This window comes from Eretmochelys imbricata, chromosome 9 (assembly GCF_965152235.1).
Source record: "Eretmochelys imbricata isolate rEreImb1 chromosome 9, rEreImb1.hap1, whole genome shotgun sequence".
NCBI lineage: Eukaryota > Metazoa > Chordata > Testudines > Cheloniidae > Eretmochelys > Eretmochelys imbricata.
In genome coordinates this window covers 17973629-17986990 of record NC_135580.1, presented here as the reverse complement: position 1 = coordinate 17986990, position 13362 = coordinate 17973629, and the positions used below count along the sequence as shown (strand labels likewise).

Below are 13362 nucleotides of genomic sequence, written 5' to 3'. Positions count from 1 at the left end.
TCAAGAGTTTTCGGCTTGTACAGTGGGGTTGTGAGGAATTTACAGACTTCCGTAAAGAGAAGTTTCTAACGAAAGCCATTATAACATAGGACTAAATTCTGGGCTAAATTACACCAGTCTAAAGTAACTCCGTTGACTTCAGTGGAGTCACTTGAGACTGATGTAATTTAGACCAGAATTTAGTCCTATTGACTTAATTGGAGTCAGTTAAGACTTGGACCACAGTTACACTGGTGAAGCGTTTCAGATTAATCAAGCTTAGTTCTTGTTTTACCTTTTCAAAATAAGTGTGGAAAATCATCCAGCCTTTTTCTCTTTCTTTAATTTTTGACGTAAGATCATAATTGACTCTGGATATTTTTGTTTAATGGGAGGGACTATTAACCATATTTATCGTTTTTGAAGAAAAGCAGCATTCCGGATTAAGCTCTCTTCTACATCTTTGTAACTCTATTCTTATGACAGAGTTAGTTTATTGACTGACTGTTTCACAGAGAGATCAATAGTATTCAGCCTACAGATTCTTTAGTTGACATCTCCAGTAAGAGAAGAGTTTGTATCACATTAACAGCTCTCTTGTTGAATTGAGAAGTTGGTGTAATTTATCTAATTCCTGCAGAAAGATCCAAAAATAGACTGTCAAATCATCCTCCGTTCATATTCATTAATGCTTTGATCTAACATTTGCACTGTTGATAGATGCCTTTAGAGACCTCTTGATGTGTGTGTCTCCTATCTCACTGCCATTAAACCTACCGGCTAGATTCTATTTGGAAAAACTGCTGATACAAATAAATCTCAGTATTATTTCTATGGGAATTTCAAGGGCCATACAAGTACAGGGCAGAGCTTCATCTCAGGGGGGAATGGTGTACCTTTTGGGATGGTGCAACGGACCCCTTCCTCCCTCCACTTCTTAAGACAGGTCCCTATAGTCTCAGGGAGATAAGTGTGTAGCCCTGCCAATTCCTCACCCAGCCTTGTCCCCTTTGGAGTAAAGTGTGTTTCTGGAGTGATTGTAGGTAGCAATTCCTGTGCTCCTGAGATTAGATGCTTTGCATTTGTGACTGGTCTCTGCAAACACCGTTGTAAGAGCCAATCACAATTGGGGCCCTTATGCAGCATAATGAACTATAGTAGCATTGCTTTGTATGGGTAAGCTCCTGAAGTTTCTATGGAGGGTCAGATTCTGCTCAGTTACACGTACATTCAGGGGAACTGAGGGCAGAGTTCTTAATCCCAATAGTTAATGAGAGTGATGATTTAGGGGTTATAATCCCCTCAGTGTCTGTTCTTCGATGACCCTGCCATCTGTGTGTGTCGAGGGCAAACTGCCTTAACACGGTCCCAAAACTTTCAGAAGGATCCAAGTACAGGTGTGGGACTAAAATATAGTGGGCTTGGAGACTACATGTGCTATCCTTCCTCTCCTCTCCTCACACTAAGCCACTGCTGCTGCCCCTACCCGCCCACCCACCAGCATAGGAAAGGCTGAATTCCTTTCTCTGTGGAACTCCCCTTGAGGTGAAGCTCCAGGGACAGGAGCAATGTAGTAGGGAGGCTTAGAAGTGTTGCTCTATTGCAGCTGAAGCTGCTAATAACAGGAGCTGTAAGTTGGCAATACCATTAGAAGCAACAGAGACGTTTGTTCCAGTACATGAGTTGCCCTCCTTTTCCCCAGAAATAACATCACAGTAAGTGCCAGCAGGAAGGCCAGTTTGCAAATTCACATTCAAGCTCCAGTCATCATTATTAAAGACAATGAATCCTCTATTACCACGCCCAAAAGCCACTTGATTTCTGCCATTGTCCCACCAGTTTTGAGAAAGGCTGGCCATCGACCACAGTTCGGAAAATAACCATGTTCCTTCTTTGATGCCACCTATGTTCACAGACCCAACCGTTCCACAAGTGCTATCTGCATTGATTGTAATAGCTTTGGTTGAACCATCACCATTGCTTGGTGGTCCTATCCAGTCATTAACATCCTTTCTGTTCTGGAAATTTCTTGTCCAGCGGTAACTTGACATTACACATGTGAATGCATAAGGATGAGCAAGCATGAAACCAAGGGCTGTTTTATATAGTCTGGCATCCCAGAAGGTTAGAATAGAAGCTCCTCCAGCACCATGTCCCCTTTGGTTGTCATGATTATCCATAAAGGCAAAGGCTCTGGAGCTGTAGGGAGGCACAGGAAGCTTGCAGAGATGTCTCTTTCTGTGCTTCTGGTGCATCACTCAGGTCTCTGGCCTGCAGGAGGTGAAACCTGCCCTTTGTAAAGTGATCCAGAGTGGTCATCCCCACTGCACTTCCTCCTGTCGGTTTTTTCATGGGTAAGGGAGTGTTCTGGCACTCTAGGTTATAATCAGTCTTTAGACAAATGGGAGTTTAACTTGGGTAAAGACTGAGTAAAAGCTTCAGTAATGGGGGAGGGGGAAAGAGTCTCCCTTCTTTCCTTGTTTTGGGGCCAGCTTGTAATATCAGTGTGAGTTCTGCTAGCTAGAACATGCCAATAAACTGTGGTTCATTTCATTCAGGAATAAGAGTTGATTTACTATTGGTTGCTTATGAAAAGCTGGAAAAGGAATTCCTTTATTTACAGTGTTTCAAACCCTTGGGCTTCAGAAATCCTGAGTCAGCCCCTCCAAAAACATGAGATGATAATACATCGTTTGTCTTTTGAGCTTTTAGTGGTCTTTTCCCCCAAAACTTTTCTCTGCAAACTTGTTTTTAAATGAAAGGTGAGGTTTTCACTCAATTACATGACTTTTGATTTGGGGGCTTTTAGAAAAACTCCAAATACTATGAGATAAAATCATCAGAATTGTCCACACAGTTCTATGCTACATGTTCCTTACTAGAAATATAACTATGGGACTTAACTCTACCTCTGCTAAGGATGAAGTTTTCTCTTCTATAGTAAGCAGTGATTCACAGGAACGACAGTCTGTATGATTAACTGTAGCAGCTATCTCTTCTAGTACATCTAATTATTTGTTCATTAGACGATAAGCCCAGGAGTTAGGAATGTTTGGGGTCTCTCTGTTTAAAGGGCAGTCTCATAATGTACATATTAAAAATGAGCTTTCTGGTTTGCTTAAGTTAGACTGACAGGCTAAGAACCTTGTGTTGGTTTTGGCGGACAATGAAAAGCATATTAAGAGAAAAAAAGCTTTTGAGGATTGCTGTATCTATAAAATCATAAAGCATAATATAAACTTTGTACTGTTTGCTTGTTTAACATTTAAAAGCCCATTAACAAATAGCATCTGATTGTGTGTGGAATAAGAGAATAAAAAGCATATAGAGTTCTCCTTTTGTAAACATGCCCTTGAACCCACTTGTTGCTTTGATAGAAGATTTAGTCACACTGAGAGGGGAGCTGGCCTTTACTCAATGGAGAACCATCATTATAATATATTTAAAATAATTATATCCTGGGTAGTGGAACTTCTCTAGGTTTGTATGTAATGTAGCAAGGATAAATTAATCAGAATGCTAGGCCTGGCTTTCCCCATCATTGGAAGAGGTGGAGGAATAAGGGGAAGAATGTGAATGTGGTTAATTGTTGGAGAGGGAGTGTTCATTTGCTTGTCTTGCTGGTTGAGGATTACGTGGGATGGAATTGCTGCGGTTTGTTTCTGTGTGTGAGGGTGAGGGCGGGTGGGTGGGATGGGAAGGGGAGAGTCAATATTTGCATTTTAAGTGGTGTTCAGGGCACATAGAGCAAGCGGATGGTGTGGATTTTTGTTCTTCCTCTGCAAAAGTCTTAATAAACATGTGACCTGATCCTGCATTGCTTTTCTCCATGTGAGTAATATTTATTCATATTAGTAGTACTCTTGAAGTCAATGGGATTAGTCATGGGAACATGGAGGACAAAAAGAAGGATTGGCAAAATAGGGTCCATAACTAATTATAAAATTTTTTGGCTTCCTTCCTTTATCACTAGGATTGCAATGTACCTGCATCTGGAAAGCTTTAAACAACCGATAAAGGGAGATATGCATGGAAATTTTAAACTTCAGCAATGGGAGAATGGAGCTAAAACGTGTGCCTCTTCGAATACAGATAAAATAAGCAAAGGCGGCTCTGGCTAATGGTTAGATTAGAGTAATGGGGATTAGTACACCTGGGTTCTGCTCCTGACTTTGCCACTGAATTGCTGTGTGGCATTGGGAAGGTCCCTTAAGATGAAATACTGACAAGAAAATGAGGCAGGCAATTGCTGTTGAGCTGTAGAACTTGCCCATCTTCAGTCCTCTGTCTCTCTTAGGTAACAATTATTAGTCATACCAAATTGCATGGTGTGTGGGGGTTTTCCCCCTTCATAGATGGGGGCTAGGGTAGATACCAAATACAGGGCAGATCTTCAATGGAGCTATGACAGTTTACAATAGCTGAGGAACTGCCCCTACACCTTCATATTTGATCTTGCTGTGAATCAAAATCTATACTCTGGACCCTAGAAGAGGGAAATACCAGAGACCTAACCTATTGTATCATCTGATCCTTACATTCTGACTATAATTGCAATGAAACATTTCATTCATAAACTGAATGAAACTTTTTTGAAGTCCCAAGCTATAAATTATAAGTGCTAATGAATGTTATATGTACATTTTAAATCTACTAAGCAGAAGGAGAAATCATAGTGCAAATGCAAATCTTTCTTGCCTACTATGAGACATTAGTGAATACCCTGAAATAGAAGAATTATCTAGTCCTAGGAGAAATAATTACATATGTGACATATATCTAATGGAGATTATTGTTTAGATCTACAGTAAAATAATCAATGATTGCTTTGGCCATAAATTTGCAATATTTAGCAGAATGTCCTTGTCATTTCATACAGAAGTGATATCAAGAAACCTGAGATTAATAGTTATCATAGAATCATAGAATATCAGGGTTGGAAGGGACTTCAGGAGGTCATCTAGTCCAGCCCCCTGCTCAAAGCAGGACCAATCCCCAATTAAATCATCCCAGACAGGGCTTTGTCAAGCCTGACCTTAAAAACTTCTAAGGAAGGAGATTCTACCACCTCCCTAGGTAACGCATTCCAGTGTTTCACCACCCTCCTAGTGAAAAAGTTTTTCCTAATATCCAACCTAAACCTCCCCCACTGCAACTTGAGACCATTACTTCTTGTCCTGTCCTCTTCTACCACTGATAATAGTCTAGAACCATCCTCTCTGGAACCACCTCTCAGGTAGTTGAAAGCAGCTATCAAACCCCCCCTCATTCTTCTCTTCTGCAGACTAAACAATCCCAGCTCCCTCAGCCTCTCCTCATAAGTCATGTGTTCCAGACCCCTAATCATTTTTGTTGCCCTTCACTGGACTCTCTCCAATTTATCCACATCCTTCTTGTAGTGTGGGGCTCAAAACTGGACACAGTACTCCAGATGAGGCCTCACCAATATCGAATAGAGGGGAACGATCACGTCCCTCGATTTGCTCGCTATGCCCCTACTTATACATCCCAAAATGCCATTGGCCTTCCTGGCAACAAGGGCACGCTGCTGACTCATATCCAGCTTCTCGTCCACTGTCACCCCTAGGTCCTTTTCCGCAGAACTGCTGCCTAGCCATTCGGTTCCTAGTCTGTAGCTGTGCATTGGGTTCTTCCGTCCTAAATGCAGGACCCTGCACTTATCCTTATTGAACCTCATCAGATTTCTTTTGGCCCAATCCTCCAATTTGTCTAGGTCCCTCTGTATCCTATCCCTGCCCTCCAGCATATCTACCGCTCCTCCCAGTTTAGTATCATCCGCAAATTTGCTGAGAGTGCAATCCACACCATCCTCCAGATCATTTATGAAGATATTGAACAAAACCAGCCCCAGGACCGACCCCTGGGGCACTCCACTTGACACTGGCTGCCAACTAGACATGGAGCCATTGATCACATTTATATGAAAATGATTTTCATGTTTATAGTAACTTTTGGAAATTTTGCATTTCTCATTTTGCCTGTAAGGTGATGTTCTCCTACTTAAATCAGTGGGAATTTTGCCATTGATTTTATTGAAAGCAGGATTAAGGTTTTGGGCCCTGTAAAGAATTAACCATAGCTTTAAATTTACTCACAGGACTTGTGTCATTGAAATCATAGTATTTAAAGTTAAGCATATGCATAAACCTTTATAGGATCGGGGCCTTAATTTGCAGTGCTACTGAGTGTAAAAAGACATCAACAGTTTGACACCATGGGTGAAATTTTGCCCTCCTTTTTGTCAATGACAAAACCCCATTGACTTCTCTGGGACCAGGATTTCACACCGTATGCTCTGATGGTAAATTCTTTGGTGCAGGGCTTGTCTCACAATGTGTATAATCTACTGGTCAGTGTGTGTTAAGGCTCTCTCTCTTGCTCGATCCATATAGTGTATGTCTGTTCTAGCTAAAACTGGTCAGAAATTCTTCAGTGAAACTTTTTTGGTCAGAAAATACAGAGTCACTGAATTCAGAAAGTTTCACTGAGACAATGGAAGTATTTTTATTTTAAATGACCTTTATTTTAAATATGTCCAACAGAACACGGGCGAGGCTCTGACAGGACCCTGCTTGCTCACCTTCACAGCCCTTCAAGCCTGGTGGGCTGAAGGAGACCTGGGAGTACTGGCTCCTGGTCCCAGCAGCCCTTCCCAGTATCGCTCAAATAATTTTGAATAACACATTAGCATACAATCAGAAATGGGGCAGTTTGGAGAGGATAAATCAGCCATTTATGTAGTTCTCTTGACATGACTTTCCTAGTGTATTATACAGATTATTATATTTATATTCCTTTTCTCTATTCCTCCTTTTCCCCCAAAGGCCAAATGTATGTCTGGAACAAGAGCTGGCAATAGTGGGACAGCGTCAGCCGTGTGTTCAGGCTTTTGCCCAGGTTGTCAAGATGTGGAAACAAGGCTGCACAGGACACAGGTGGTGTATGGGCTATGAGAGAAGGTAATGCATGATTGCTAACTAAGTTATTTTATTACCTGTTTTCTGGTAAGGCAATTGATAGGAATGCTTCATACTTTGCCCAAGAAGTATGTACTGAGAAATGAATTCCAGTACCTTTAGCCCTCCCCACAAAAAAGTTGCTATGGATCTATCAGTATGTGCTGTTGGGATTTTGCAGTCAATTTGTATTTCTATCAATCAGAGGCATGTGTTTCTGCACATTAGCATTTATTGTGGTGGGTAAAAATTATTTTTTAAAAGGGTTTTTTATTTGAATAGGTTTATATTAAGGCCTAAACATTATAATCTGTTAAGCCATTTAATTTAAAATACAAAAAAAATTTACACATTTGCTACCAAGTTTTAAAGAGTCAAACCACTGAACCGGTGGAAGTCACTGGCTAAGCACCTAGAACCAGAATTTGTTTAAGTGATAAACCAGTTTTTGACAGTGGGGCATGTTTCACTTTACTTTCTCAGGTACAAGAACCATTGATAATGTCTGAAATGAGCGCATGTTACAGATATAATGTGTGTGACGTATTAAGTCCTGTGTACATTACTGCTTTGTTTTGAATAAGCTTCACAGAAGGAAGTTGGGATAATTCTCTTCCATTGACTCTTACTTGATAGGACGGGGTATTACACAGTATACAAACAAGTGTACATCATAGAACATCGAACTATCTATAAATGTTGTCCAGGATGGACCCAACAAGATGACGAACCTGGCTGCTTGTACTGTAAGTTGTGACTGGATCCATCCAACTTTGTGAGGCAAAGATAGAATAAATTTCTCCATCTGGCCTTATATACTTATTGACTGTGTGTTGTGAAAAGATGTCCTCTCTCTATTGCTTTTTAGATACATTTAGGATTCCCATAAAGGTGAATGGTCTCTTATAGACTTTTTTAAAAAATGTGCATAGTAGCACCAGGTATCTTCAAGATGGCTGACAAATACTTTGCAAGGGCTATCATTAGAAACTCGATATTCATAGTTTATTGGTATGCCAGTCTGTGCTCTCTGCTGGCCTTCCATAGACTTGATGTCCAGTTTAGTGCTGATATAAGCAAATGTAGATTCTTTGAAATAATAGAGTTGTGGCTGCTTAAACCAACACTAAATTTGGCCCTGACTCTCTTGCTCTGCACCTTGCACTCATGTAGCACTGGTATTGCTCTGTCCCTCCACAATGGGTATGGCCATTGTTGGGTCTAGAAACTTCTCTACTACAGCTCTTACCATCTACAGGTTTCCTGTATCTCTTTACTTCAGATTCTCCATTTTATTTACTGTACCTCTGAACTTCTCTACTTTGGCTATTTTTTCCCCTGTACAGCAATTTGGCCTATGTTTTGTATGAGAGAGACTAAACAAAATAAAATGTTTTAGGGTTGTATGCAGAGTCCTTGCTTTTGTGGTCATTTTTCTTGAGGGTTTGCCCCTTTCTGCTTCCGACTATTGACTATTTTGTTTGCTTCTCTGTAAATGCTGTCAAAGATGCATTTAAAGTCTGTAACCAAATCTGAAGCATAAAAGGAATTTATCAAATTGAACTTCTATGGAATTGTAAAATCCTTTTCTTGGAAAAATAATGCAGACTCTTGGTGAATTCTTTAAGGCACCTGAGGAGCTGAACTAACCTTTATATTCAATACATTCAAGCACAAGGAGACTGTTTTGATTCAGCTGGTTCTGTATTGTGCATTTGAGGGACGGGGAGGAAATTGTCTCACCGTAGCTGTTACATAATCTATTGAGATGCCAGTTTCAATCATCTCCGCATTACACCACAGCAATTCATCCACCCTTCCATCATTCTCCCTATGGAACCTGGTAGCATTCTCAATCTTGCCAGACTGTGCTTTTCACCCTTTAAACATCTTAAAGTCAAACCACACCATTCCCATTAAACTATCCCAAGGCCATTATTACATTACATTATATTATATTTTATTATCCTGGACTGGGACATCATATCTGTATGATAACTGGAAGGAAGATTCTTTTTGCCTAGTCCCCTAATTTAACTTGTTCAATGAAAACCAAACCCCTGATTCATATCAGTTTGGGAGGCTTCTATTACAACCAGAATATGACACACTGAGGTATTCGTTCTTTCTGAAGAGTTGTGCAATGAAGTTTCTTCTTTGTTCTTTGTTGGTTTTTTCTAGTGTTGTGCTCTGTAGGCACTTGTTTCAATGGAGGGAAATGCTCTGAAGGAGGATCCCTCATGTGCCAGTGTCCAGCAGGATTTCAGGGTCCACGCTGCCAGTATGGTGAGTCAAGCTTAAAATTGCTTGCAGTGTATCTATAATAGTCTATATTGTTTTGAGGATGCATTCAGATAAAACGAGCTCAACTAATATTTTGTTGACATGAACTCTAACCTGAGGTTACTTCTGCTGCTTTTTAAATGGCTATGCAGCGGCTCCACCTATTCTCAGCACTTGCTTCCTTTTTGTTAAGTTTATTTAATAAAATAAACAAACAAAAAACCACAACTGGCCCAATTTGTAGTGAGGCTGTGATTCTGCACAATGTAATACTAATGAAAACCTCCGTGCTAAGAATACGGTAGAACCTCTGTCTACTGCTCACTTGCTAAATGGGATCACTTTCAGAAGCAGCCTGGCATTCTCACTCCATCTTTTAGCTATGGCCTTACCCTCACAAATAGTGGACACCCAAAACTCTCAAGTAAGTTGACAGGAGTTTGGTGAATGCAAGGAATGTAAGTTCTGGGCCACAGCTATTTAATGATGGGCTGCTGTAGTGATATGTCTCATATTAGGAAGACTGGCTTTACAAAATATGCTGGAGAACACTTCCTAGTGTTCTGTGAAATGATTTTGATATCTGCAGTTCAGTATTAAAGACACGGAGTACCTTTTGTGACTGTGGTATCACTGACCCCTTGTATTGTGGTATTTTTCCTCTTACTAGCTCCTTCACAATATTTGGTAATGTGCAGCTGGTCTATCAGGAATTGGTCAGGTTCTGCTCTAGTGTGCACTATGCAAAAGTATGTATTGCAAATACGTATGCAAACTATAAATATTGGCACTAACTGCTCCAGTCTAATAGGTATTTTGTTTTTTTAAGTCAGCCTTTCAGAACAATCTGCCTCGCCAGACAGAGTTGTATAAATGAGGGGAAAACAATGATTTCCACTATATTTCAATCCTTAAGGACTTACTCACATTGTGGTCTGTGCAAATAAAACTTTATTTGAAATTTTAGATCTTCAAATTTTCCCTTTCTAGCCATGTGAAGGGTAATGAGATTTGATGGCACTTTTACACTGACAGATTTTGTTGCAAATCTGTTGCAACAACAGGTTGCAAATGCTGAGCCAAGTTCTTCACCTTGATGCACGGATACAAATCTGAACTGCCTGAGTGGAAGCCACGCAGAAGCTAGACTAATCTCACTTTATGATCTCTATGCATGCATAAAAGAACCTACTCTATCAGTTTCTCTCTTTACTGTTCAGAGATATGACCTACCCTGTCACCAAAGCTTTTATTTAAAAAGGCATTCTAAATGATGGTCCAAACACTCGCAATGTGACATTATTGCTATAATGTTTTGGACCATCAGGGTATAGTTATTCTTATTCAACTATATTCTCCCCTCATTTACATCTAATGCTTCATGGTTGTAAGTGAGGGAGAATGTTAATGTCTCTGTCATACTCCATCTTGATTGGAGGCCTTAATTTAAATGCAATGTGCTCAAAAGCTGAATTCCAAATTCAGTGTATGGTTTGTGTCATTCTTATTCTATAAGCTATCAGACTCTGACCTCCACTTGGGCTCATATGGGGCTCTCTGTGATTTGACCTTTTATGGGAACACTACACTGGTGTGGCTTCACTCCAAGTGAGGAGTAGCAACTACTCCTGAGTGGAGGTGATGAGGTAATCTGGGTTACAGCAGGCTACATCACCTGATGGAGAAATGCAAACATTCAGCCAATGAAGGAACAGCAAGTGTTTATTTCACCTATTCCTGACTCTGGTCACAGATGACATTTTTAATGTGTAAACATAGAAAAAATGGAGCACTTCAATAAATAAAACAAATGGAACTTCAGAATATTGTGGGCCAAACTGTGATCTCAGGCCCGGTCTACATTAAGGATATTTGTATGGGTGTTTCTATGATTATGTATGTACACTTGTGGAAATCACAAATATGTGTGTGCTACACTGACTCAAAGCAGAACTTATGCTCACTGTGGCTTTTGAACTATGTTGAGGTAGCTACACTGGTGCAAATTTCCTTAATGTAGACATGGCCTAAATGACACTGGTGTAAATCTGCAGCAGTAGCACGATGATACCAGTGGACCACCGATACGTACAATGTGTGGAGAGAGAGGAGGTCAGATCCTGGGACTAAAATGAGATTGTGCATTCATTAGCTCACAGGGAGCGGACTGGAGTGATAACTGGAGACATTGTAAAACTTGCAGTGCAAGTTATCCTGCATTTTCAACTCTTCATGGTTAGGCGGAGCTTTATATTGGTGGTTTACTTTCTACTGATTTGTGAGAGTTTGAGTGGTATTTTGGTAGTCATTTCAAGTGTTATACAGTAGCTGCTGTCTGCCATCTGGCAGGAGTAGATTTATAAATTAAATACGAGAGGAAAAACCTCCATTCAAAAAGAACCCTAAGGTCAATTCATCTGACCAATCGAAACAAGGTAATTTAGAGTGCAAGTCCTGCTTAAACACTGCAGGGGTCCCCAATCAGTGTGCTTGTGAGATTTGTACCATATTTACAGGCAAAATGAAGTTAGATATATTGCGACATTAACAACTTTGGCTTCTGTTTTTCCATCTGATGTCAGTCACCACTGTCACTCTCCAATTCAAGCCAGCTTCCTGCAGAAATTGGGGTAATCTACTTTGAAATTTAAGGTTTCAGAGTAGCAGCCGTGGCGTTAGTCTGTATCTGCAAAAAGGAGGACTTGTGGCACCTTAGAGACTAGCAAATGTATTTGAGTATAAGCTTTTGTGGTAATAAGACACACACACACACACACACACACACACACACACACACACACACACACACACACACACACACACACACACACACACACACAAAAGGTGGAAGTTGCCATACAAACTGTCAGAGGCTAATTAATTAAGATGAGCTATTATCAGCAGGAGAAAAAAACTTTTGTAGTGATAATCAAGATGGCCCATTTAGACAGTTGACAAGAAGGTGTGAGGATACTTAACATGGGGAAATAGATTCAGTATGTGTCATGACCCAGCCACTCCCAGTCTCTATTCAAACCCAAGTTAATGGTATCTAGTTTGCATATTAATTCAAGCTCAGCAGGTTTCTCCTTGGAGTCTGTTTTTGTAGCTGTTCTGTTGCAGAATTGCCATCCTTAAGTCTTTTACTGAGTGGCCAGAGAGCTTGAAGCGTTCTCCTACCAGTTTTTGAATGTTATGATTCCTGATGTCAGATTTGTGTCCAATTATTCTTTTGCGTAGGCCATCATGTGCCAGCAATGCCCCTCTGCCATATACATTGGCCAAACTGGACAGTCTCTATGCAAAAGAGAAACTCCAACGAGACACTGCTCTCTGTGTGTGTGTGCAGATATATAATATCTTCTTACTATATGTTCCATTCTATGCATCTGATGGAGTGGGCTGTAGCCCACGAAAGCTTGTGCTCTAATAAATTTGTTAGCCTCTAAGGTGCCACAAGTACTCCTGTTCTTTTTTCTGAAATGTAAAGCGTGCATTTAATTAGCTTTGTTCATATCTTGCTCTTCCCATCTTCTTGCCAGTCTGCTGTAGGCTCCTAGCATTGAATAGTAGCAGGTGTGTCTAAGCATCCATCTAAGTAGAGCTGCTAGTGCCCCCCAGCTGGGACAGTGGTCCATAGAGGGAAGAAATATCACAGAACGGGGAGATGGCTTCAGTTTGGTTCCTCTGTAGAATGAATTTGCAATATACATTGTCCAAACTTTCTACTCTACACCCAGCCACCTTGCCTGTTTGTTCTTCTTGCCCCAAGAGTTGCTGAGCATCCACAAATTCCATTAAGTTCATTGAGAACTGGACACACTCAGCCTCTTTGAAAATCAAGCTATTATATATGTGCTACATCAATCTGTTCCACAGAAGGTTTGTAACAGGTCAATGAGTTGACTTATGATAGCCCTGGGTATCATAACAATCTATAACATGGAGATCATCCTTTGCAATTGCTATGATAAAGTCTAACGACTCTTTTAGAGATGTTAAACAGTTTTGTCAGCCTGCAACATGAGACCATTTCTATGCTAAGGCCATATGGTTATGATTCACATAACAAGAAGTTTGTGGAATTGTCAGTAGAAATATGTTAACTGCACATTGTATGTTT

The 13362-nt window shown here is 40.4% G+C and overlaps 1 protein-coding gene across 1 annotated transcript in view; it reads left to right on the top strand.

Moving 5' to 3' along the window:
- LOC144270210 (uncharacterized) overlaps positions 1-13362 on the top strand; it is a 286613-nt gene that overhangs the window by 21544 nt on the left and 251707 nt on the right. Inside the window, exons 2-4 of the mRNA XM_077826532.1 lie at positions 6825-6959; positions 7593-7702; positions 9138-9242. Of these exons, the coding sequence (XP_077682658.1) occupies positions 6825-6959; positions 7593-7702; positions 9138-9242 (350 nt within the window). The remainder of the gene's footprint in view (positions 1-6824; positions 6960-7592; positions 7703-9137; positions 9243-13362) is intronic.